This window comes from Cydia fagiglandana, chromosome 25, assembly GCF_963556715.1.
Source record: "Cydia fagiglandana chromosome 25, ilCydFagi1.1, whole genome shotgun sequence".
Lineage (NCBI taxonomy): Eukaryota > Metazoa > Arthropoda > Insecta > Lepidoptera > Tortricidae > Cydia > Cydia fagiglandana.
The window spans coordinates 8,028,257-8,055,913 of NC_085956.1; the positions used below are offsets into that span (position 1 = coordinate 8,028,257).

At 39.6% G+C, this 27,657-nt stretch overlaps 2 protein-coding genes across 2 annotated transcripts in view; one reads left to right on the forward strand and one right to left on the reverse strand.

Annotated features, from left to right (window-relative positions):
- Window positions 1-649: 649 nt before the first annotated feature.
- On the reverse strand, window positions 650-14,219 carry LOC134677150 (KAT8 regulatory NSL complex subunit 2). The gene is made up of 12 exons (XM_063535609.1): window positions 13,947-14,219; window positions 13,535-13,695; window positions 12,268-12,375; window positions 10,993-11,096; window positions 10,077-10,190; window positions 9,708-9,805; window positions 8,202-8,361; window positions 6,251-6,414; window positions 3,432-3,577; window positions 2,378-2,512; window positions 1,785-1,916; window positions 650-1,426 (listed from the first exon to the last, which is right to left on the reverse strand). The coding sequence occupies exons 1-12, from the start codon at window positions 14,008-14,010 to the stop codon at window positions 1,382-1,384; spliced, it is 1,431 nt and encodes a 476-aa protein (XP_063391679.1). The 5' UTR covers window positions 14,011-14,219; the 3' UTR covers window positions 650-1,381.
- Window positions 14,220-14,311: 92 nt separating this feature from the next.
- The window catches only part of LOC134676844 (serine/arginine repetitive matrix protein 2), a 46,391-nt gene continuing 33,045 nt past the window's right edge, over window positions 14,312-27,657 (forward strand). Inside the window, exons 1-3 of the mRNA XM_063535225.1 lie at window positions 14,312-14,424; window positions 14,562-15,050; window positions 24,725-24,842. Coding sequence (XP_063391295.1) covers window positions 14,902-15,050; window positions 24,725-24,842 — 267 coding nt within the window. The 5' untranslated portion in view covers window positions 14,312-14,424; window positions 14,562-14,901. The remainder of the gene's footprint in view (window positions 14,425-14,561; window positions 15,051-24,724; window positions 24,843-27,657) is intronic.

The window sequence follows — 27,657 nt, forward strand, 5'->3', positions numbered from 1 at the left end:
TTTTCTTCTCACTTCTGACGAATCTGAAGGACGCATTCAAATACTACGTTTTTTTGTGACACGTGTTGATCTGGTAATGAATATGCAACGTCTTTTAACGAAATCTTACACAGATAAATTTTATATGGACATAATTTATAACTTCAGATTATTTACTGTGAAATTTAGAATGAATTACTGACAATAAAAATTATAGGTGTGAAATGCTGAATAAAAAAATGTTGGTATCAGAACCTGCGAAACGTCATCGACATATGTCAAAACGGTGCGTTTAGTTTATGCTCAGCTTAATACGCCGTGAGCAACCAAAAATAGATATATAGTTTGTCAAAGCACTGTCTCATTTCAATCATAGTCACTCATCTTTGTCTTACACTAGTACTTATCTAGTACTAGCACCCAAAAGAAAAGAATGAGTATAGTTTTCCTGGTTCCAACTGACTGACAAATTAGTTTGACCAACTATACTTTTTTACTTATGAATTTTGTATAATAATGCAAAATGTCTATGAAATCTGTTTCTGATCATGATTCTTTCTCGGCGTTTACAAACCATCAGGAGAAATGAATAAAATGCGAACAAAATCGTTTTGATATCGTGTAACCAGCGTAGGTCAACAACGAAGACAATATAAATAAAACCAAATGATTTCATTTATAAACTTTATTCAGATTATTTACAAACATTCGCCACATTCATCGATACTCGTCTTATGACGTTTTCAACCAAACGATAACACATTGTCGGTGGTCGATAAGGTTGATTTCAAATTAAAGCTATATGAAAATAGCGCCTTATTGACAACGGACAATAAATACCCTTCTGGTTGAGAATGGCACTTATATTATTTCTTATCTTAGATTAATTTTACATTTACAATAATTAATTACATTCTAATTGACAAAAAATTCTGCAGTTTTGGTATTCATAATAATACTGTTTCTCATGGTGTACAAATGCAAATTTTATCTTATGACAAGACCTTATTGAGAAAACAACTTTTCAAAGATGATGGAGAACCAAACTTGGATCTCGTTTTGTACTTAGCCACAGAATAAATAATACCTATTACTAAGTACAGAAGGTTCACTCTCTAACAAAACCACATATATGACAGATATGACCGCTAGGTGGCGCAAGCGCGAGCAGGCGTCCGTTCCGTAGCGGTGCGCGGCAACTACTACTGCTAGACACCAAAATTGGTGTGGGCCGCATGTACTTGTAGCGACGCGACGATATCACTCGGAGTGAGCCACGCCTGGCAGCACGAAAGACAAGGGTCTCGCAGTGGTAAAGGTCGTCGCTGCGTATAGATTCATAGTTTCAGTCGGTATCGGAGCCCGGGGGCCCGCCGGGCGGCGCGAGCCCGGAGCCCGAGGGTCACGCGCCCGACGAGCGCGAGTCGTCGCTGTCGGACTCGTCTTTCTGAAATAACAAATAGGACATTGTCACAAAGGTAGTGAAAACTTGTCAATAAACTGTTTAAGGCCTAGTATGTATAAGGTACTCAATGGTTTATTATGTTAACTAGCGCTGTACTCTGGCGGCAGAACATTGCAGTAATACTCCCTATTTAATCTAACCTTTCCATTCCTCAACCCGCCAACGGAACGGCAGCTGACGTCCATGAGGGTTCATCATACATAGGCACATAGCCGTTAACCACTATATGAGTTATCACTCGGGAGGCGATTGGTCATGGAAATCTGTTCCTGGCTCGCGGTCTATAAGGGTATAATATTGACACCACACGGATCTGTGCTCACATCACACAGTTACATACCTTGAGCGTGAACACAGTGTAGGTGGGCGGCATGGTGTGGTGGCGGCACGCGGCCGACGGGAGGGGGAGCCGCGCCACCGGCTCCGCGCACGCGCTCAGCCCGCGCACGTCGCCGCACGCCGTGAACAGCACCTGACACCACACGGACTCTTTTCATAACATACCATATTTGAGCTCCTCCAGATACGAAATCGTTCAAATGTTTTTGCTAGTGTAAGCATAGCGCCTGAATAAAGTATAATAGCAATCATTCAATTTGAGCATAAGTTTCAATCAGTGATCAGGCAATTCATTAACCGTCTCAATTCCACCCCTCTTCTTCACTCTCATTAGAGATGATTTCTGACATAAAAACTATCCTATGTAAGCACATTGCACTAACGGGGAAGGCCCCGTGACTCAAAACTCTATGCCCAATTTCAACTAAATCGATTCAGCGGTTTAAGCATGAAGAGGTAACAGACGGACACACTTTCGCATATAATATATATTAATATTAATATATATTAAGTACGGATGTAGAATTTAATAAATGAAATATATTTAATTAGGTAATTGATTTAGTGCCCTAAATGTGTATAATGTAGCCATACCTGATGGCGGTCGTTCATGATGTGCTTGAGGCAGTGCTTGGCGGCCGGCACCACGTTGTTGGCGCAGCGCGCGCTGCCCTCGGCGAACGTGCAGCGAGCGTGCGACGGCACGGGACGGTTGGCTACCAAGTTTACCTGGAATATAGCTCATTTTATTAAATTGTGATTCATATACTGCCTTCTAGCTCTTAACTACCCACCTACACTAGCGTCTTTTGAGCGTCGGCGTCTAGTTAGCGCTATGGAAAATGGCCTCGCTGCGCAGTTATAGAGTTGACTACTTAGACGCCGGGACACGCTAGTGCCCATAGTCAACCTTTGTCTTCCTATCGTAGAGTTCGCACTTTGCTCTCGAGAATGAGATTAATAAACAGCCATTTGTTCACTACAGGAGGCGCTATATTGACATCTCCAGTATCTCAACCAAATGATTATTATCCCAGAAAATTTACTTGTCAACCAAATCTTTACCAGATTCATATGTCGCATTGTATCATTCAGACAGATTATCATTCTGTATAAGTTAGGTTAAGGTCCAGGAGGGCAATTTCGACTGCGGGTTAATTTCAACTAATCGTAATTATTTCCATGTTTTACATTATTAACTAGAGTACCATACATGTCCAGATAGCGAAAAATATGTTTTACAGTACATATGGTCCTACTTTCCCGCACCAGTGCGTGAAACAGCACTTTTCGTGCGTATGCCAAAAGTTTAAAGGGCCATATGTACTGTAAAACGTTCTACGATATACGTGCGAATAAGTAATTCGCACTTATATCTTAAATAACTATTGTGTTGTGTGTGACTCTAGTTAATAATGTTAAACAGGGAAAAAATAGTAATAATGATGTTCTGTAAATGTTTTAATGTATGGAATAATGTGTGCTGTAACAGATATAATGTGTTGACATGTAAAATACTTACATTTTATCAATAAAAGTTTGATTGATTGAAGATATTTCGATTAGTTGAAATTACCCCGCAGCCGAAATTCCCCCCCTGCACCTTACATTAATATACTAATTGAAGTGTAATCCAGTTGCTACCAACCTTGGCCCGCTTCCTCTGCAGTTTCCTAGCGAGCACGGCGTCGTGGCCATGTTTCCTGTGGTACCCCGCGTAGCATTTCAGCTTGCGCAGTTGCCGACGCTCGCGGACGGTCAGCGGCCCGCTGCGGGCCTGCGCGTTAATGCTGCCTGGAAAAACATGTCAACCGGGGTGAATAGGGGTGCCTGGGGTGAAGAGACAAAAATTAACACATTCAGTGCCGAAGATCCGACTATCGGGTAGTTTATGATTTCGTTCCCAGGCAGCACGACCCGATAGCACAGAATAAATATTAGTACTAGGTACAGAAGACTCACTCTCTAACAAAACGCGTCTGTCACGATCAGCACAGATATGGCCGCTAGGTGGCGACAGCGCCACGCGCGGCTTATGGCAAACCCCAAAATTGGGTTCGAACGGATGTACTTTTAGCTACCTGTAGCAAAGCGACGAAATCGCGGAGTGAGCCACGCCTGCCGATAGTCGGGATCGTGGTACGTGGTGGTAAATTGTTGTGGCCTGGCGCGGACGTCTTGTTGGGCTGGGTGTATGTGTTAATAGTACATTATTGCAGAGGCCGGGAAAGGGCAATTCGTGGATGAGTTTCGATTTTGTCGGACGACGCGAAGCGGAGTCCGACAAAGAAGACGAATCCACGAATTGCTATTCCTGCCGAGGCATATATAGTGCTTTTCTCCAAACATGCGAGGAAATAAGCTAAAATAATTATTATTTAAGCATCAAGCATCACTCAAATCAAACCTTCACATCCAAAATGTCAAAAACAATTTCCCTCTTTAATTAATTTTTAAAAGTTAAAGGCACAAACTTATTCTGCCATTCAGTACCATTCAATATTCGTCCATTCAATATAATTGCGCAATATAGTTTGTCAAACCAACTTTTCAGTCAGTAAGAACCAGGAAAACTACACCCATCCTTTTCTTTTGGGTGCTAGTACTAGTGTAAGACAAAGATAGTATGATTCTCTTTGTCTATGTTTGAAATGAGAAAGTCCTTTGACAAACTATGTAAGCTTTATGAACACGGATGAGATTTAAAAAAAATATAAAAATAATCTTTGATTTTATTAAGCAGAATTCGCACGATCATACACGTGAAATGATAGCTGATCGGGTCGTGTAGAAGCGGCTCGCGGCAATAATAATTGGCTGTTTGCGTTTTTTATTATTAAAAAGTAAAAAACACTACAGTAATAAGTTATTACTGTAGTGTTTTTTTACTTCCCGTCCGCTAGAACAGGACAGCGATAGTTTGATGTTTTTTAGTTAGAGTTTGACATTAACGAAGAACTTCCCGTACTATTTTTGCTACAGTAAGGTGAACATTACCGAGCATATTGGAGAAAAATGTGATTTACCTGACAATATCTTCAGTTTCCATCGCACACAATGTGGGTATTATTTATCCGACACAAGAGCAGCCGATGCAACGGAGCCACGCCGTTTTGTCGACTAAATAGTGTTTAGTTTTAAGTTTATAAAATACATTATGTATGTTAGTCTGTAAGGTATTTGTAATATGGGCCTTGTTGCCTGAATTAAATTTCTAAATAAAAAATAAATAAATTATTTAAGATATTGACAGGTAAATTAGATTTTGCACGGTTGCGTTCGTGGCCCACAAAATGGTCTCGCCGGAAGATCAGCGCTGACTTTCGGGTCAGTACTATGCTGAGGCGAGTCCATTTTCGCGGTAAACTTTAACGCTTACCAATTTTATTAATATCTGTAGTTTTTAGTTATACTTTTGTATGTAATCTTAGCTTTAAGTTTACCACGAATAAAATTGCTTGATTGATTTTAAGTATGAGGGTCAATAAAAAACAAACTTGAGACCGATTTGAGAAAAATCTACACTTACAGTATAATTCTTTCTCAGCTTTGAGCTCCTGTAGATATTTCAGCCTGGCAGTTTGTAACAAACACCGTAAATGCGACATCTGGCGGATGTAGGCGCTCTGTAGCGAAACTAGGGTGTTTTTAGACAGTTTCTGCTCTGTTTCACTCTAACTATAGGCTTTCCGTAGCGACACTAGCGCGTTTTTAGCCAGTTTGTGATAAATTCGACACTTACAGTATAATTCTTTCTCTGCCTTAAGCTCCCGTAGATATTTAAGCCTGGCAGTTTGTAACAAACACCACAGGTGCGACATCTGGCGGATGTAGGCGCTCTGTAGCGAAACTAGGGTTTTTTAGACAGTTTCTGCTCTGTTTCACTCTAACTATAGGCTTTCCGTAGCGACACTAGCGCGTTTTTAGCCAGTTTGTGATAAATTCGACACTTACAGTATAATTCTTTCTCAGCTTTGAGCTCCCGTAGATATTTAAGCCTGGCAGTTTGCAGTAGGCACCGCAAATGCGACATCTGGCGGATGTAGGCGCTCTGTAGCGACACTAGCGCGTTTTTAGCCAGTTTGTGATAAATTCGACACTTACAGTATAATTCTTTCTCTGCCTTGAGCTCCCGTAGATATTTAAGCCTGGCAGTTTGCAGTAGGCACCGCAAATGCGACATCTGGCGGATGTAGGCGCTCTGTAGCGACACTAGCGCGTTTTTAGCCAGTTTGTGATAAATTCGACACTTACAGTATAATTCTTTCTCAGCTTTGAGCTCCCGTAGATATTTAAGCCTGGCAGTTTGCAGTAGGCACCGCAAATGCGACATCTGGCGGATGTAGGCGCTCTTTAGCGATACTAGGGTGTTTTTAGACAGTTTCTGCTCTGTTTCACTCTAACTATAGGCTTTCCGTAGCGACACTAGCGCGTTTTTAGCCAGTTTGTGATAAAATCGACACTTACAGTATAATTCTTTCTCTGCCTTGAGCTCCCGTAGATATTTAAGCCTGGCAGTTTGCAGTAGGCACCGCAAATGCGACATCTGGCGGATGTAGGCGCTCTGTAGCGATACTAAGGCGTTTTTAGCTTCGGATACTGCCTCTTCAGCTGTGTACACGCCCGCTCGCCTATAACAAATAAACAACTGAAGTTAGAACATAACTTAAGAATGTAAAGTTGTAGAGTTAAGCGCCACTTGCACCATTGCACTAACCCGGGGTTAACCCGTTAAACCTGAAGTTACCATGGTTCCCAGTACAATTTGACACTGGGTTAAAGGTTAAAGAGGCTAACCCCGGGTCAGTGGAATGGTGCAAGTGGGCTTAAGTGACATAGAGGTTAGTTAGATCGTCCTCCTCAGAGCTATTATCACGAAACACTTCGTTTGCTCGTTCGTCTATTTGCTTCTCTATCACTCAAATATGCGAGATATAGGATAGACAAGGCGTTTTAGTATTGAACCCCGGCTGTTAAGACCATATAACATATAGCAATATTGGCATAGGATTGGTTGGGAATGTTTCTTAAGCTCTAGTTAGCTAGGCTCGCGCTACAACGCTCCATTATGGCGGTGGAGTATGACGCGTTTACTGTTTGTTCTACAATAAGAATATATTGGTTATAAGACACTTACCATAGCGGGCCGTCCTCTACAGTGCTATCCTCGTAGTCTGACACGGCGTCTTCGTACTCGGGGCCGGCGGCGAGGCTGTCGGCGTCGCTGTCGCTCGCACTACAACACTCCATTATGGCGGTGGAGTATGACGCGATTACTGTTTGTTCTACAATAAGAATATATTGGTTATAAGACACTTACCATAGCAGGCCGTCCTCTACAGTGCTATCCTCGTAGTCTGACACGGCGTCTTCGTACTCCGGGCCGGCGGCGAGGCTGTCGGCGTCGCTGTCGCTCGCGCTACAACACTCCATTATGGCGGTGGAGTATGACGCGTTTACTGTTTGTTCTACAATAAGAATATATTGGTTATAAGACATTTACCATAGCGGGCCGTCCTCTACAGTGCTATCCTCGTAGTCTGACACGGCGTCTTCGTACTCGGGGCCGGCGGCGAGGCTGTCGGCGTCGCCGTCGCTCGCACTACAACACTCCATTATGGCGGTGGAGTATGACGCGTTTACTGTTTGTTCTACAATAAGAATATATTGGTTATAAGACATTTACCATAGCGGGCCGTCCTCTACAGTGCTATCCTCGTAGTCTGACACGGCGTCTTCGTACTCGGGGCCGGCGGCGAGGCTGTCGGCGTCGCTGTCGCTCGCACTACAACACTCCATTATGGCGGTGGAGTATGACGCGATTACTGTTTGTTCTACAATAAGAATATATTGGTTATAAGACACTTACCATAGCAGGCCGTCCTCTACAGTGCTATCCTCGTAGTCTGACACGGCGTCTTCGTACTCCGGGCCGGCGGCGAGGCTGTCGGCGTCGCTGTCGCTCGCGCTACAACACTCCATTATGGCGGTGGAGTATGACGCGTTTACTGTTTGTTCTACAATAAGAATATATTGGTTATAAGACATTTACCATAGCGGGCCGTCCTCTACAGTGCTATCCTCGTAGTCTGACACGGCGTCTTCGTACTCGGGGCCGGCGGCGAGGCTGTCGGCGTCGCCGTCGCTCGCACTACAACACTCCATTATGGCGGTGGAGTATGACGCGTTTACTGTTTGTTCTACAATAAGAATATATTGGTTATAAGACATTTACCATAGCGGGCCGTCCTCTACAGTGCTATCCTCGTAGTCTGACACGGCGTCTTCGTACTCGGGGCCGGCGGCGAGGCTGTCGGCGTTGCCGTCGCTCGCACTACAACACTCCATTATGGCGGTGGAGTATGACGCGTTTACTGTTTGTTCTACAATAAGAATATATTGGTTATAAGACATTTACCATAGCGGGCCGTCCTCTACAGTGCTATCCTCGTAGTCTGACACGGCGTCTTCGTACTCAGGGCCGGCGGCGAGGCTGTCGGCGTCGCTGTCGCTCGCGCTACAACACTCCATTATGGCGGTGGAGTATGACGCGTTTACTGCTGTTGCGTCGATTTGCTCTGAAAGAAGAATTTATATATTTTAGATTCACTTGTTTTTAGTCACTCGCGCGTCATTGTTACTTTTAGTGCTTGAGAAAGGAGACCTAGGCTCTCCGAAACATGTCGCGCGAGTGAGTAAAAACAAGTGATAGTGTAGTAAATAAAGGTAGTGGACCCCGCAGTAATTCCTCAGCCAGAAAAAGCTTTACAGTATGATAAAGTATCAATAAATTTCCAAAGAACAATAATAATAGTATTTAAGTAAATACCTAAAGTCTAAAATCGTTAATATCTTTTTACGGAAAATTGCTCCGTTTAAACTTTCTTCTCCGGACATGTTCATGTAACGTATTGCAACAATATATGAAATATCAAAAAAAAAATCCCCGCAGAAATACCAATATTAACAAAATATAATTTTTTGGCGTGGCTTGGACCGGAAAATTGCTCTCTATTTTTTTCACTGGAATGCCATTTTATTGCCGATTTATACATACAAATTGAAAATCTAAAAAATTTACCATGTAACTATACTTTTTTTCAGAAATTGCCTTTTTACTCGCTGTGGAAAATTTCTCTATCCATTTTATTTATTGAATTAAGTTCACAGTTTTCTTTCCATTCAACTATAAAAACATCCAAAAAAATAACGAGCGTATTCAAAACTAAACATATCGGGAGCAGTGTATAGGGAGCGGGGTGTACAAGGGATGACAGTTCTTTTGGATATTTTGGATTTAAGTATATACGTGACTACTTAGTATATATTTAAAAAGAAATCAGGCTGAGAAATTTTCCACTCTCAGTTTTTTATAGTTCTAAAATACATAAACTTGGGTATGCATTTTTTTTGGATTTTCTTACCCACTACGCCAAATTATATTCAAGATCATATAAGAAGGAAAAAATGGCAGAGCAATTTTCCGATGAAAATGAGCGCCAAAAAAGGAATTATCGTAAAAAAAATATTCTCATCTTTGACAAAAGTTTTAGATTTTTTTCTAGTATCACATACTGATACAAATAACTTATTTGGTAAAATAATTTTGGACGGAGGAATTACTCGGTTCAATATATAAACAGATTTGTATTTTTACGTATAAATACCTAACTTAGGAGTGGTTTTTTTTTTGGATATTTATATGTTAGTTTCGGCTCATACTATACAATAACCAAGCAAAATTTCATCGACTGAGAAATTAATGCATGGGTCTCCATACAACAACTTGCTTCGTTTACTACACTATGAGTCATAACCGTAAAATTATTCAATGTTAGTATGTCTCACAACAGTTTAAATTCGATTCTTAGGCACATTTTACTCAGAATAATTTGTAATCAATTTTGAACAGCAAATAACTCACTGAAAGGATCCGCAGCCTCCGGCGCGGTAGTGTCCACCTCAGGCTCGCTCACGACAGAGACAGCTGATGCGCACGATGTCGTTCTCGTTCGCTCGTTCCTGAAAATGCAATGTTATAGTAGGGGTCCCTTTGTTTGATAGTCTCCATAGGCTACGGTGGCCAAAATCGAGAAAAAACCCGTCTAAAAATTGAATTTAAGGCGGAGCAAGTACCAGGGCCTCATGAGTTACGAGAAGGTGTCGTTGAACCACCCGCCGAGCCGCGGCGGCTGGGCGCGTACGAGTATGAAGGTATCGCGGCTGCTCGCGTATCTTAGCTGTATACTTTTGGTTTGTTTACCTATAGGATTCTACTAGTATAAAGTATTACCTGACATAGTGTGTGAGCTGGTGCAGCAAGGTTTCAGTCGTGGAGACGGGCGGGGGCGGCGCCGAGCTGCGCGCGCGCACCGCCGCCGCCGCGCGCGCGTGTTGGTAGCACAGCCTGCCAACATAACACATGTACAATCGTATATAGTAAAAAATATAAAGTGCGAGTCGGACTCGCCCACCGCGGGTTTCGTACTTTTTAGTATTTGTTGTTATAGCGGTAACAGAAATACATCTGTGAAAATTTTAACTGTCTCTATCTACCTATCACGGTTCATGAGATACAGCTTGGTGACAGACAGAAAGGCGGACAGTGGAGTTTTAGTAACCGAGTCCCGTTTTTACCCTTTGGGTACGGGACCCTAAGAAGTGTATCTGCTTCGTATTTTAAATCGACACGAGTTGCGAATTTTTTGCTTTTTCACACCACCTATTCGGAAAAGAGCTTTTTCTTCCCTGCTAGGAGGGACCAAAGTGGCACTTTTCCTCCCTGCTAGGAGGGATCAAAGTGACACTTTTCTGTTCAAGCACACTATTTTTATATTTTTTGTACATTCGTTTTTTTAGCTTAAATTATCTGTTTAAGCATCACATTGTATCAACATTAAGATTTTTTTATTTTCTTCATAGTTGATGTGAAAAGCAGTATGTGTCACACGGTATCAAAATTATTTCGTCTTGGGCGTTAACACTTGAATCCCTCATTACGCTCAGGATTCTACTTTAGAATCCATCGCTTCATTCAGGATTCAATGTACGCCCTTGACGGAAATATATCATTTTGATCCCTTGTAACACAAACTACTAATTCGCCCGTGTATCGTACAACGTTTTACAGTAGGTACATATGGCCCTTTAAACTTTTGACATACGGACAGAAAGTGCTGTTTCCGGCACTAGTGTATTGAAAACTTTACCCCTGGTCCCGGTGGTCTCTGGGCTCGGCGCCGGCGGCGGGCGGCGCGGGCGCGGGGTGCGGGCAGCCGCTGTGCGCGCACTGCTTGTATGGTGCCGTGGGGTCCTGAAACACGCATGATTATTCTAATGGCCGTACAGTTAATAGCACAAGTACCTAGCTAAGCAGACAAGTAATTCACAATTATCTGAACTCTGTTAAGCCAGTTGAGAGTAGATGAAAACGTTACATGATCAAATAATGTAGGTTAAAGTCAGGTCGTTCAGTGACAGATCCAGACAGTTTTGTATTTGGTTGGTTAATTAATAAGCGTTATAACTACCCGAGTGTCGACGGAAAAAGGAGTAGAGGGCGTACACCCAGTAGATTGTCAGATGTGGTCCAAAATATTACCCAGACTTCGCTCCAGGCAACGATGCAGATGGCCGAAGATCGAGAGGCCTGGAGAGCAGTGGTAGGAAGAATAACCCATAGGAGTCACGTCCCTCAGACATGAGATCACGACCACGAAGAAGAACTACCCGAAAATGTACAAATTATTTGTTTACTTTTATTTAAGTACTTAAAAATAAATGTTATAATTGCGCTCAGGCCGTGACTTTGCGTGGACGTGGATTAAAGTTTTTAGCGGTCAAAGGGTTAAATAAAAGTAAACAAAATCTACCCTCAAATGGCTCCTTAAACGATTCGTTGTGTCTTCTATTTCCGAAAAGTTTTGGCTGTGGCGGATAACAATTATTTCATGTCACGACAGGCGTGCCTTATGTCATAGAATACGACGGCACGCCTGTCGTGTCATACGACACACGTTAAAACATTGATGACACGCTTGCCACGGTGCCATCCGAAACGGTTAAATACCTAAAAAGGGTTATCCGCAGATGGTCCAGAACGCAAAATGACTAGTTTATTGTTTTGCCTAAATCGCAATTAGTCTACATCGCAAACGGTCTAGAACGCAAAATGCTTATTTTTTCCGTTTTATCTTAACTTTATAGCGATGTCGACGGAGCCCCGCTTCTGCGGGGCTCCTATTTTTTGCTGTTTGGCCTTCGGTTCGTTACATCTTTAAATAAAGATACCTAACAACCTAGCCTACCTATGTAAAATGTGGTGATATATTAAGTGGGCATTTTGCGTTCTAGACCGTTTGCGATGTAGACTAATTGCGATTTAGGCAAAAAAATACACTAGTCATTTTGCGTTCTGGACCATCTGCGGATAACCCCCTAAAGACACAGAGTTATAGTAGGGATAAAACCAAGATAAAACTGACCTGTAAAATATGTCTAGCACAATACTGGCGGCCTGTGACGACCGGCAGATAACACTCGTAGCTCTTGTTACTGCAGGTGCGCGACCGAGATACAATTTCCTTTTGCAACTGTAACAAACACGTTTAGAAATAGTTATTTACGATACAAGTGCGGAAAAGAGGAAATTCGAAACGAGTGGCGATAAATTAAAACACGACCGAAGGGAGCGTTTTAAATCGACACGAGTTGCGAATTATCTGTTCGCACGTGAATCGTACAACGTTTTACAGTACATATGGCCCTTTAAACTTTTGACATCGCACGAAAAGTGCTATTTAAAAATAGGACCATATGTACTGTAAAAATATTTATTTAGTAATCCAACGCGGCATCGCAGTGAGCGTAATGGGCACCTTTGCGTCGGGGGGCAGCCTGGCAAGTTTCAGGAGAGTTTTTATACATAAGTATTTACTTTATATTTAAATAAACATTTAGGTTTAGTGATTAAGTTATTTCCGTTTTCTATAATAAATATTCTGCAATACATATTATTTATTATCTACTCGATCATATCATAACTAAATATACGGAATTTGACGACCGATCTGGCCTATAGTTCGTTTTGTTAGCATTAGAAAGAACTTGAAAGAAGGTAAGCGATCTTGGCATGTCTTTTAATTGAAAAACGCTTTTTAAAAATCAATAACTATTACTTATGAAAGCAGAAGAATATAAATGATTGTATTATATTCAAAATTGTTACATAAATGCCGTAACTTATTTTTAAAATGTGTTTTTCAATTAAAAGACACATCAAGATTGTTTACCTAATTTCTAATGCTAAAAAAAACGATGTATAGTGGGTAGTGACCCTGCCTGGGAAGCCGATGGTCCTGGGTTTGAATCCCGGAAAGGGCATTTTTTTGTGTGATACACAAATATTTGTTCCTGAGTCATGGTTGTAATCTTTGTATATATGTATATCGTCGCCTAGCACCCATAGTTCAAGCTTTGTTTAGTTTGGGGCCAGATTAATCTGTGTAAGATGTCCCCTAATATTTATTTGATTTAATTATTAAATTTATTGGATACCACCAGGAAAGTGCTAACTAAGGTGAGGAAAAGGAATCATACCTGAGCCCGAAGCCTGCTTTCCTCCTGTTGTTTAACCAGTTCAGGGTCCGGAGGCTTGACTGTCTGCACATTACTGATGCTGATGTTGCTGGCTCGGCCACGGACCATCCTGACCTTTGGGTCGCTTATTTTCTTGGGAACAGGTTGCCGTACCTGAGCCCGAAGCCTGCTCTCCTCCTGCTGTTTGACCAGTTCAGGGTCCGGAGGCTTGACTGTCTGCACATTGGTGATGCGGATCCCGCTGGCTCGGCCACGGACCATCCTGAGCTTTGGTAGGTGGATTACTTTACGTGGCTGAGACATTTCCGGCTTAACTGAAATAATAATATGACAATAGTAAATCGGTTGGTAGGATTTTCCAATTGTTTATTTATTATGGTATGGAAAATTTATAGTAAATTTTATTTAGCAAAGCAGTAGAAAGAAGTTGGAATATTCCCTCAGCTCTTCTCCGCTGACAATAATTAACTAATTTTGATAAATGCTAACAATTATGCTAAGCATATTAGCTAATTAACAAGTATTTAAGTCAATTACTAAAAATTACTGGCTTTAATTTACTTACATTCCCTGACGGTAATATTACAAGAATGTAAATATTGCATATGTTCTTTTTTTATTGGTAACATATTAAAAGTTTTTTTTGTAGTGAAAAGTAATTAAAACAACATAAAACATTAATTGTTGACACTGTAGCACTAATCCAAGTATCTAGTAAAGTTTAAATTAGTTCAAATTACGTAAGGATGGAGTTGTAGATTTATTTTTATTTATTCTTCGAATCGGAAAAACCACGTAGACCGCGAATTTTCACCTTCCACGCGTCAAAGTGTCAAAACTAAATCTTATTTATGCTGAATTATATTGGAAAGGCGCAGCGATATTCCTAAATACATCAACAAATGTAAAAAAATAATTGACTAATTACCATGATGTTGACTAGGCCTTAAATGATTAATTACTATTTTTCGTCATAATAAATAATGAAGTGTGTTGTAAACAGTGGTGGGTCGGCCATTTTCACGGTGTGACATAGAACGTAGGTCAGTAATTTTATAGCTAAATATTTTCCTTTCAAAGTGGATGAATCGTTTCAAAAATATGCACAAATGAAAGATCACAAGTTATACTACAAGAGGAAACATAGTGATAATGTGAAACATACCTGTGTTTGTTGCAGATCATCCTTATGTCACCAGAGATCTCACTGCGTTAACAGCCAAGTTTTGCAATGGCGTCTGTCTAAAAATTTCGAAACGTGACGAAATTTTTTTTTGTTTCACTTTGTTTTCATATTCATAACAAAAAATCTTACTTATTTTTTAGTTTTCAATCAGTACACAACTTATATGATAGTAATTAAAAATGGTATAAAAATATATTGTAAATCACTCAAATGTTAACGTGGTCCGCATCCGGTCGCCGCTGTAATAGCGCTGTCCCTTTTCCACTCACGCACTTAGACGGAGAGCAACTTTCCGTCGTGCTCCCTCGCGCGCAGTCATTGGAATATCCGTTCAATGGCTGGCGGACAAGAAAAATGGTATTTTTCAAAAGATCAACTACAGAATTCAGCAAGCAGAAAATGCGGTTTAGATGCAGATAAGGAGCTAGCATATAGGCAGCAAGCCGCAAATCTTATCCAGGATATGGGCCAGAGGCTTCAAGTGTATCCTTTTTCATAATGTGGTGATTTTGTGTTGTTTTGTCGAGTCATGTGTTCGAAATGCGTACTACACGCTTCAAAACAGTGTTTTCATTAATGAAATCTATATGCAAAATCGTTTTAATCGTTCGGAACAGTGATAAAAGTGTACAGTGATGGTGTATGAAAGTTTAAAGTATGACGAAATTTGCTTTCTTGTACGGCGTCATTCGAGCACTTTCGCTTCTCATGCTGGGGTTTCCCGCTGCCCGTTTCGCGTCAACGCAATAATACAAGGTAAGAAATGTACGTGAGTCGATTTAGGTCGACATTCACCTGGATTCAGGTGTTGAAAATGGTTAAGAGATGTTTTAGGTTAGGGTCACGCGTGATGGCGTGATCGTTTTGTGGGTCAGTGATCTTCACAGCTGTCTGGACGCCGATGACGTTGACTGGTGATCGACCCTGTCTGCCTCTATAATTACATTCGTGTGTTTTCTGCGAAATTCGCGCGTCGCTCACGCACTCCGGCCCGTGACCGCCTCGCAATTTCTGCGCGCCTAGTACTCTCACATTCAAGATTTATCTCATTTTCTATCATTTATCATCAAAGTTTACATAAATGAGAACGCACAAGCGTTATCAGCTAGTTTAAATGCCAGTTTCATTCATACATTTCAATTTGTATGTATGTTTGTATGAGAATGGCGCGCAATGTGTTATTTTCCGCAAGTGCAATCAGCAATTGTTGATATTAGTCACGGTTTCTGAGAATTTGCTAAACAAACAACAGTATTACGGAAAAACACTGTTTTATGTAGTGTAGTGCTATCAATTTAATGTACAAATAAAGTATTCCTATTTTGTACATCATATTTATCATTAATTACCCAGTGGCAAACACTGTCCAATAGATAGATGGTTGCCACCTACAATCTTAATTTCATGCTATACCTAGTGACGAACACACTGTCAACTATTGGAATTAGTCTGCCAAATACTAGGTTTTTTTACCCTACATACTATAAAATGTCCATACACACACAACCCCAGACCTTGAAACTGTTACATAGTAAGTAGATATATAAAAATCTGGCATCAATCCAGTTTTCTATGAACATTAGTTACTCAGAAACATTGACATTGAAATCTTTATGTAAGAAACAAATCCAGAAAACTGAGTTAGTAAACAAAATCACTGTGTCTGGTTAATAACATTTGCTTAATTCTGTTTTAGTTTTTTTGTGGCCTTTACATTTTTGCTTAATCTGTATCTTTAGGTATTTAACACTTTCGCAACCGGGCAAAAAACGGTGCACTACCCCAGAAACCGATCATCTATATCTGCGTACAAAACAACCCGCTGGGCGGGTTGTCCGGCATCTGACCAAACATTACGAGTGCCTACCAGGCGGGTTCTCGGTAGTCAAAGTGTTAAATAAAAGTAAACAAAATATACCCTCAAATGGCTCTTTAAGCCAATTAAACCTTGTAATTCATTTGTTTTGCCAATGAATTAGCCTACCACAAATTCTTTAACTACTTTGTTAGAGATGTTATGATACCTATACCTACAATACAGTTCTTAAAATATTACACATAATATCCCCAAGCCCTCTCGCGCATGAGAGGAGGCCTGTGCTCAGCAGTGGGACGTATATAGGCTGAAATGATGATGATGATAGGTGTATGTACCTAACATTTAGCTCATCTGATAAAAACATGCTTTATCTTTATCAGATAATTGATATGCACATAATCAGGCATACAGTATTCAAAGATTACAAAATGAGATCACAATCATACCTAAAGTTTTTGTGAAAGACGCCCACACAACAACCATGGTAACAATTGGAAAGTTCTCTGTGAAATGTATGTCAGTAGTTGACATACAAGAAATTATTATCTCATTTAGTACTTTCAAATGAGGTTGCAAATTTTTTTGGTGATGCCTACCATTAACGGTATTTGAACAAAAAGCAAAGAAAACCGGTCAAGTGAGAGTCGGACTCGCGCACGAAGGGTTCCGGACCATTACGCAAAAACGGCAAAAAAAAACGCGTTTGTTGTATGGGAGCCCCTCTTTAATACTTATTTTATCTTGTTTTTAGAATTAGTTGTTATAGCGACAACAGTAATAAATCATCTGTGAAAATTTCAACTGCCTGGGTATCACGGTTCATGAGATACAGCCTGGTGACAGACAGACAGATGGACATAAGAGTCTTAGTAATAGGGTACCGTTTTTACCCTTCGGGTACGGAACCCTAAAAACCACTTGCCATTTCACAGAAAATTCAACAAAAGTGGCAATTGTAAAGCCATTGAAAAGTTCTTTTGTGATTTTTTGCTAACAACAGGTAGGGACACATACCTGATAGATTCAGTTCAAGTGTAGCAGGTTAAGTATATTTATTACTCGTACAATACATAGCAGGTGGACAAGATTCAAGATGTGACTTACACATTTCTATGGATAAAGTTTTTAATAGCTTGTTTAGGTTTCAGTGGCGGCGCGTCAAACGTATCCATAGGCAAGCCGGGGCTAATTTCATCATGATCTCAGCCATAAGACGTCCACTGCTGAACATAGGCCTCCCCCTTCATGATGGGGGGTGAATGCCATAATCGCCACGCTTGGCAGGCGGGTTGGCGATCGCAGTCGAGTGCACCGAAATTGAGGGACGCTGCTGCCCGTCCACCGGTGGTCATGGACGTATTTTAAGGACGTAGTTTAGGTTTTTAGTTTAGGATTTGATTAGGATAGATTTCTCCTTCTACGCGTTATCCCGGCATTTTGCCACGGCTAGTGGCTGGGAGCCTGGGGTCCGCTTGACAACTAATCCCATGATTTGACGTAGGCACTAGTTTTTACAAAAGCGATTGCTATCTTACCTTCCACATAGGGGAAACTAGGCCTTATTGGGATTAGTCTGGTTTCTAGATTTGATTTAGAAATTGATAACAAAACATGGCGAAATACGTATGAAAAGTGAATTATTAATAAGGACTGTTCACTTTACTAAGCGGACACTCTTACACCTCTTTTAATCGGCGAATTTAAAATCAATTGACGTACAGCTCATAACAATATAATTAACAATCCCTTATTTATCAATTGCTACATATTTGTTCCCATAATAGTCAAATATTTTTCCCGAAGGACCGAACAAATTTGGAACATAGAAAGTTAGTTCTGCAATAAGGATGCACAGGCTAGTATTCACTGCGAAAAATCGTAAATATGTACAAATTTTCCAAGTTAAACGTGAATAAAATAATTAAAACATTTGCAGAGCATCATATGCTTGAAGATTTTACAAAATCCCGGCACAGAAGCGGCCCGTCCAATCCAGAAACAAAAGTATTGTCATGCGGCTGTTAAAATCAATAAATTGCTTATCGGTTCGCGAAATTCCTAAGACAGCAGGCGTTAGAGTAGGCACAGATTAAAATATAAGAAGTATGTACAATAAATGGACCCATAGAAAGAAAAAAATGGACAAAAGAATTACAGAGCAGCGAAAGCAATCGAAAAAAAGAAGCGTCAAACTGTACTACATTTTACATTAAGATAAATTTCGTAGCATTTTAATGGACAACGAAAAATGCGTAAAATGTTGCTGTAGTACGTTACCAATGGCCCTGATGCTACCATGCCGTTGTAGAAGATCATATATTCGACGAGGAGAGTAACATCAAAATTGACCAATTCATGAAGAAAGTCCTTGTCTGGCAGGCAATTGGTTCCTGTGGCCTTAAAAAGTTTGTTCTATTTTGCGACATGAACTTTGTTTGCGACATTTACAGAAAATAATGCATCTAATAACGAGTACTTTCCGTCTATCAGACGCATAATGTCACCTCTTCATTTCGGCCTGATTTGGCAAGTGCCCACTATGCTGGTCAGAAAGTGAAGCTACTGAATTTGAAAAACATTGATTTCGTTCAAAAACAAGTCAACTCATCTAATTGCCCGGAGCTCCACTCCATCGAGTGGCACTAGACCAATGTGAAGATGCACTTAAAAAAGGGTAGATGAGAAGCTAAAACATTGAAAGAATTCAAACGAATGTTGTTTACAACTTGTCAAAAAGTGTCAAAAATTGATGTGCAGGCACTTGAACGGCGCAACCGTGTAAAAGTACGAAAATCTTACCGATGTTATTATATTATATTATATTTACATTAAAATGTTTTGCGTTGGTTTCCGTTTTTATTATATTTATCTAAATAAAGCGATTCCAGAATTTGAAAAATGTAATTTTTACTTTTTTGTGTGTCCGCTTAATAAAATGAACAGTCCTTAGGTGGAAAGGAATGCACTGTAAATAAATAAACAACAATTTAATGCTGTGAGTCATATCCTTCACAGTCACAACAAAGCAAATCCACAATTTGCTGCAGTTCGGATTAAAGGTCACATCCATTTCTAAATCTGTTGAAACTATGACTCATAGTACTTGAACTAGTGAAGGGCTATTCTCAGTGACACCTATACGCGATTATCACAGATGCAGGCCAGCCGGCTGATTATGGATAGCTTTATCCATCTTTATCCATGTGATAAAATAACTCTCACTTTCTAACACCGTGGGAGAGAAAGTGACGGACACCGTTTTATCACGCTGTCACGTAGACAAGAACGACCATCATATCCGCACTGGGGGACTAGCCAAGTCGACAATCGTTTGCACTTCAATGAAACACTATCTGTTTCTCTATTGGATATGGAAGAGTGATGTGTAGACGGGTCATTCTAAGTTAAGAGGTATTAACGGTGTCCATGATACATATCCATACTTTTCTTAAACAATTTATATAAATTATGGTAATTTCCCTTAAAAGATTGCATTTCCTCTATATACAGTCAATTTCAATTTATTTATTAATTCAGTTTTGTCACAATTGCACCTCAAACATGCAAAATGTCTCTCCCCTGGCCTGTCCCTTTGCAGGTTGATCAATAAATCAGTAATTTTATCCAGATGTATTTCCCATAAATCCGTTAAATGTGATATACTTCATAAACTAAAACAAATATTGATTGTAATGTTATTAACCTTTTGGCCGCCGGACCTAGTCCGCAAAGACGCTCACTCACACGCCAGAGCAAATTTTAAGTAAACAACTAATAAAAAGTTTAGGGATTGCAAATAGTGATATCGATATTTACAATATTATGGTAAAAATCTTTTTAATTTAGCTTTGTTCTTATCCTGTTTTAATTTCATTCCAAATTGCCAAAATTAAACATATGCTTTACACCCGAAAATGTTTAAAATATAGGTATTTAACATAAAAAACAACCACTAAACAATGTCGATTCAAGACGTGATATCGCCGCACTAGGCTGTACGAGAAGTCTTTTATACAAGACAACGGCGCCCATGGACTGCCCGCAATGCAGACCGACAAGGACTGTTTCCGCGCGGATCAAGTAATAATAGTCTCTAGGTCAACGGCGTAAGCGCTTGTCGGTACGTAAACTTTATTGGCGTAACGTTAAAGCTGCGCATCATGTGTCGATAAAGTCTATATACCGGAACTGTTTTAGTGAAAATTACACGTGGGTTGAATTTTTAATGAGTGAAGATATTATTCCGGAATTAGAATCTATCATTATAATTTACATTAATCTATAGGTAAACTCTTATCAAAAAAACGTTCAACGACTTGTTATAAAAAAATTACACATTAACTTCAATGTTATAACAAAAAAAGTAAAGTCTGATAAACAGGTATGTCCCTGTACCACACTTGTGCGAAGCGGTCGCTGCGGTGTATCCCTTCCCACTAAGCTATAAAATAACATCTTTTTTTTTTATCTCTTCTGCAATTAAATAGTCCACAATCTACAATGGCAAATTTACTTGTCTGACTCTACTTTATAGAGCTAAAGAAGCTACCTGAACTTTAAATATAGTTATGCCTACCTGACTCTCGTTCTACGTATTCTAGTAAGTAGTTACCTACTATTCGTTGAAAAAAATTGGCGATTAACAAGTGTTCAAATACTTAGATAAAAACATATTTCTGACTTTATATTTACTTTAAAAATTCCCATATCGAGTTAACATTCCCATCCCTAGCTGTCTTTTATACAAGACAACGGCGACGAGGAACATGAAAAATGTTGAAAATTGGAGCAATTTTTTTAAATGCCTTATTATAAAAGAAGGGATTTATATAGCGGCTTAAAAAGCAAATAAATGAAAAAACAAAGACCTTAAATATGAACACGAGTGTAAATGAAATTGCAATTGTTATTATTTTCACATTAACTCAGTGGTTGAATTTGTGTCTTGTATACAAGACGACGGCGCCAGCATATCGTTCTATCGTTGTCTTCTATACCGGACAACGGCGGTCAAAGGGTTAATAAAATCCTTTAAACTTTTCTTTTTCATAAAAAATATTTATGTTAAATTTTGTCCCCCAGATTCTATGTCTCCTACCCTGGCCATTATGTAAATGTAAAAATATTGGGTTTATAGCTTTAATTATTGCCATTTTAATCCCAATAGAAATGCATTTCATTCAATACTAACAACCAACCCTGCGACAGTCATCTTTTGGTTCCGATTGTCAGTCATTTTGATCATTGACCTCTATACTTGACAATGTTGTTTTATGAAAGTGATATCTCCCCTGGTCAGTTTTATTTCAAAATTATTGATATAAATGCTTAATTGTATTTGTATATTTACTATAGTTTATGCATAGATTATATAAATACTTTAATTTTATTATTTACATTAAATACTTGCACAATTATATCTGATTTGACATGAAAAAGTCACTCCCCTGGCGTCTTTCCCCTGGCGCATAATTTTCCAAAATGTATAGTGGAGGTATGAATTCTTGTTTAAATGAATCATTACACTTGAATTTGCTCGAATTTCTAAGACGGCTGGTCAAAATTTCGATTTTGTTTGTTTTTAAAGAGATCAGGGGAGAGACCCTTCTCTCTTTATTTCATAGAAAAAGTACGGTATCTCCCCTGGTGTCTTCTAAAATGGTAAAAAATTAAAAAAATGACTGATTAGCTTACAAATATATATAAAAGAGTCGTTTCAATAAAAATATTGTATAATTAGATCAAAATACTAACATTTATGTTGTGCCACTTCTTCATACAAGTGATTACCTCTTAACTTAGAATGACCCAGACATAGAATTTTTTCTAGTACAAACAAGGCAATACTAGTGACTTCCTTCCGATATTTAGTTTATTAGTTTCAATGTTTAGTTAAGGATTGCACCTTAATGCCTAAACAATACATCTATCTACTTACATAAAAATGATATCTCGCAAGTAGCAAATTAAAAATGAAATATATTATTTGCTCGAAAAAGCTATATGGGGTCGAAAAGTGCTCGAGTGGAGACCACGGACTGGCAAGCGCAGCGTAGGACGTCCACCCACAAGGTGGACAGACGACCTTGTTAAGGTCGCCGGAAGAAGCTGGATGCGGATCGCTTCCAACCGGCACGTATGGAGGTCCAAGGGCCTATGTTCAGCAGTGGACGTCTTATGGCTGAGATGATGATGATGATTATTTGCTAATCTGTCAAGTGGACGAAAACTAGGGCATGGACGGAAACTAGTGCAATGACAATGATATGAGGAAAAGCATAATCTGTTCCTATCAGCAATGATACAGTGAGGTTAACAGTTAAGTTATGTTTATATGTCGTCAATATTCGGTATTTCCTTATCTTAATTATGTAAACATGCTTTTGCGCATTTCTATACAATATGACGCATATACATATTATTATACCTATTATCTGTAGTCTGTAATGTCTGTATCTTTAAGCCAGTTGACGGTAGATGAAAACATTACATGATCAAATAATGTAGGTTAAAGTCAGGTCGTTCAGTGACTGATCCAGGTGGTTTTGTATTTGGTCGGTTAATCAATAAATGTTATAACTACCTGAAAATGTACAAATTATTTGTTTACTTCTATTTAAATATCTAAAGATATATGTAGAGTATAAACTAAACACTTCGTGAAGAGTATAATTCTATATTTGGCTGTTTATTTTTCAATATGATTTATGCAATGTCTAACCTGTTTAGGCACACACAAAAAAAAACTAGAATTTTTTTACTATTGTAATAATTTGATCCAGGCAGTTTGATTTTGTTTCCATACAATACAGCATCATTGGCTAGATTGAGTTCAGGAATGAAATATGAACTTCCGTACTTTTTAGTATTTATTGTTATTGCGGCAACAGAAGACATAATCTGAGAAAATTTTACTACTATCACAGTTCATGAGATACACCCTGGTGACAGACAGACGGCTAGACGGACAGTGGAGTCTTAGTAATAGGGTCCCGTTTATACCCTAATTTGGGTACGGAACCCTATAAACCAGCGGTCGGCAACCAGCGGCCCGCGGGCTGCATGCGGCCCGCCAACCTCTCGCTTGCGGCCCGCGAGCCTCCCTGACTATTTTGTATGTCATACTGATGATCGACAATGTCTGCTAAAGTCACAAATATTACCAAAGTGCGGCCCGCGTCATCTTCGTTAACTACTATGTGGCCCTTGGCTGCTAAAAGGTTGCCGACCGCTGCTATAAACGATGTTGAATTAGGACCATAGATAGTTGCAAGTTGTGGACTAAAGTTACCCGATTTTATGGTACCTATAAATATTCAATTTACAGACATTAGGTACATAAAAACATACTAATAAATCTACAATTTTTCATGAAAAACATTGTTTAAATAGGTGAGACTTATTATTTGTTTCTGTCTTTCAAGATTATTCCAGAGTGCTGAGTCATTACTAACTCAAATAATATTAATTGAAATAACTACAAAATGTTTACTCAGTTGGTCATACTTTAAACTTTCTTGACGCCTGAATTTATCCTTCAAGAATAATTACTTAGTTCATATTTTACTTATAAAAAAAGAATTCCTATTTTGCAATGCAGACTAATGGCCTGTGCACACCGGCTGCGTGTGCGTGACGTGCACGTGCGCGTGCGGCCTTGTAGTATACAGATCCTTATGAGAGATGGCACACCGCTTGCGTGACGTGTGCGTGTGCGGCTCCAACATTTTAGCGCACGTCACGCTCACGCAAGCCGGTGTGGCTCGGCCTTAATTGTCTGTTACTTTAAGGAAATATTTGTCATACCCTTTTAGGGTCCATGAGGTACTTACTTGTATAAATGTTGTAACATCTCTTGTTTTAACCATGGTGCAATAAATGAAATGAAATTGACTTGAGGAATAGGTAAATTCCTCAGGGGAAGTCCGAGAAACATGTCTTAAGATTTAAGATTTAGACGGCGCGCTAACTCGCATGCGATTTTAGCTACATTGCGAATGTCCAATTTAACCGACCGATCAAAACCTACAATGTAATGAAACTCGCATGCGAGTTCTCGCATCGTCTAAATGAGCCCTCACTCAAGATGTTTCATAGGTAAATAGGTATTTACATAAGGTCTGCTTTTAAGTATGTCTGCATGAGGTACCCTAATAAAAAGGCTTGATGTAGATATTTTATTTTAATACAGAATACGTCGTTATGTCTAGAAATCAGTTTAAATCTTAGTGCTCCGTACAAAAGCACTTATGGGTTCTCTGTGGTTAATTTAAAAAAATGTATTTTAAATGTGTTAATCAATGTATACTCCTCCAAGTTTCCTTAACGCCAGCCACAGCTCACAACTATGTATCAACACGGCGATAGTGTACATGCACCGGTTCTACGCGTTCCACTCGTTCACGCAGTTCCACCGCAACGCAATCGCTGCGGCCGCGCTCTTCCTCGCCGCAAAGGTAATGTATAGCCGACTATGGCGCCGATCACACTAGACGCGGTTCTACGCGTTCCACTCGTTCACGCAGTTCCACCGCAACGCCATCGCTGCGGCCGCGCTCTTCCTCGCCGCAAAGGTAATGTATAGCCGACTATGGCGCCGCGCACACTAGACGCGGTTCTACGCGTTCCACTCGTTCACGCAGTTCCACCGCAACGCAATCGCTGCGGGCGCGCTCTTCCTCGCCGCAAAGGTAATGTATAGCCGACTATGGCGCCGCGCACACTAGGCGCGGTTCTACGCGTTCCACTCGTTCACGCAGTTCCACCGCAACGCAATCGCTGCGGGCGCGCTCTTCCTCGCCGCAAAGGTAATGTATAGCCGACTATGGCGCCGCGCACACTAGGCGCGGTTCTACGCGTTCCACTCGTTCACGCAGTTCCACCGCAACGCAATCGCTGCGGCCGCGCTCTTCCTCGCCGCAAAGGTAATGTATAGCCGACTATGGCGCCGCGCACACTAGACGCGGTTCTACGCGTTCCACTCGTTCACGCAGTTCCACCGCAACGCCATCGCTGCGGCCGCGCTCTTCCTCGCCGCAAAGGTAATGTATAGCCGACTATGGCGCCGCGCACACTAGACGCGACACGCGTTCTGGCCCTACTCTAACCATCCCGGGTCCTCCATTGGGGCCAGCTACAAATCTAACAACTATAACATCCTTGTTGAGCATGTGTAAAGTTTAAGACTGCATCGAGCAAAATCAGCGAAAAAGGCAGTCACCGTTTAGTCGCTAGCGTCCACATCTCTTGATAAAAAATTTTATAATAAATATCATTATTATCCCAAAGAGTGTGTTTACAACGAATCACCCTTGAAAATTTGAAATCTTTTACAATATAATAAATACACTCATGCAAAGTTGTACCTAAAACGCGATGAACGAGTGTCAGCGTTTAGTAAAATTTGTATAAAAAAATCGATGCTCATGCTACAAAATCGAGTGATTTCGAAAGCCAGATAACTAGACTACAACGAATCAGGCTTTTCCTATTTTTCCTCTTAAAGGCTACAGAGAAATTCAATCGTAAACGTAAACTTTCGTAAAATTTCCATACATCCGCCATATCTGTCAAATTCTCCTTCTCCTCAGATGCCCGCTGTGGGCCGATCGAAGCGGACGCGTACTTGTTTCTCCCAAACTGACATTTCAATTTGTCATATATATTGACAGAAATTCATGTCCGTATACGAATGATGATACCAGTGAAAAACTGTGTTCAAAATAAATAGGGTAAATGAATAATGTCACACGGAGATCCAGAGTCATTAAAATTTTGATTTGTTTTTATTCATACGTCATAATACTTTAAAAATATAACAAATTATTTAAAAAATATACGAACACAACCAAATCAGTGTAATTAGTTTCTTCCTAATTCACTAAAAATTAAAAAAGTTTGAAGATTTGTTTTATCTTATTGGAATAAATTTTCATTGTGCTGGCATTCATATTACGTCATTTTAAAAACATATATGACATAATGTCAATATACTAGATAGACAATTTATCAACAAATTTCTTCACATTTTAACGTAAACAATATAAATTATTAAAATTTTATTTATGAAGACGAAGCAATGTTGTTCACATAATATCAGCAATAAAATTCTTAGTTTCAACCAGTTTTGTTGCTATTCTGAGAGCTATCACGTGCTTTGAAAGTTAATTCAATGATATATCATCAAGAAATTGAAATCAAGACTCGACCTGCAGTCTCAGCGAGTTTTTGTGGCTATATTATCAGTTGAAAGAACGATATTTCCATCGCAATGGTCTGGTTTACGAGTACCTATATTGGTTTCATGTGACGATGTTTATATAAATGTATCTATCAAATAACGTGATTTTATTTCATTGATATTCGTTGCAAAACGATAACTCAGTTAAAATTATCAGAAATGCCTTTGGTTTTTTTTAGTGAACGTTTATATTTATGAGGTCTTGTCTTACGGCGCGATTCGGAAAATGAATTAGAGACTAACTAGATACGATATAGTAAAGATATGTGACGTCCCACGGAAAAAGGTACCTTATGGTGGTTGGCGCTTACGCTATTATTAACGCCGCTCCAATATTATTGCTGCGCTATGCGTAAGCGCCAACCGCCATAAGGTACCTTTTCCCGTGGAACGTCACATATCTTCACTATTTCATATCTAGTGAATCTCTAATTCATTTCTCGAATCGCGGCGCCAGCCACCATAAGGTACCTTTTGCAGTGGAACGTCACATATCTTTACTATTTCATATCTAGTGAGTTTCTAATTCATTTCCCGAATCCAGCCGTTATTCAGTACAAATTGGGTGAGATATTTCCGACATAAAACCTAAAGGTAAAAGTACAATTTGCTAAGTAAACTGTCAATCTACATTAATTATAATAGATAGACTCTTAGAGGTAAGCTTACTGAAGATTATGAACAACATATAGGTACTTTCTAAATAAAATACAATTTGTTTTTCCATGACTCATGTAGGCCTAATTTTACTATAGACCATTTTAAATTGAAGATGAAATTAATTCATGATAAAAGGTAATAAGGCCCGGTAATATTTTCTGTTATTCTTGAACTTGTACTATGACTAAGAAGGCCCACTGACAGTGCAAGTAACAATGCCCGGTTCCGAACCAACATGGTATGGTTTATTTATAAAACGTGTATTTTTCAAAAGCGACGGAATATTTTTATAACTATTTTGGTATATGATGAAACATGAACAAATGAGAAATCTATATTGAATTGAATTGGTAATAATATCCTGATTTTAT

Coding starts and splice junctions, on each gene's coding strand:
- LOC134677150 (XM_063535609.1), bottom strand. CDS start 14,010: ATGTTACCAATAAAAAAAGAACATATGCAATATTTACATTCTTGTAAT. Junction 12,376..13,534: donor AGAGCAGGCTTCGGGCTCAG/GTACGGCAACCT, acceptor TGTTTGTTACAG/TTGCAAAAGGAAATTGTATC. Junction 6,415..8,201: donor GTAGAGGACGGCCCGCTATG/GTAAATGTCTTA, acceptor TATTTGTTATAG/GCGAGCGGGCGTGTACACAG.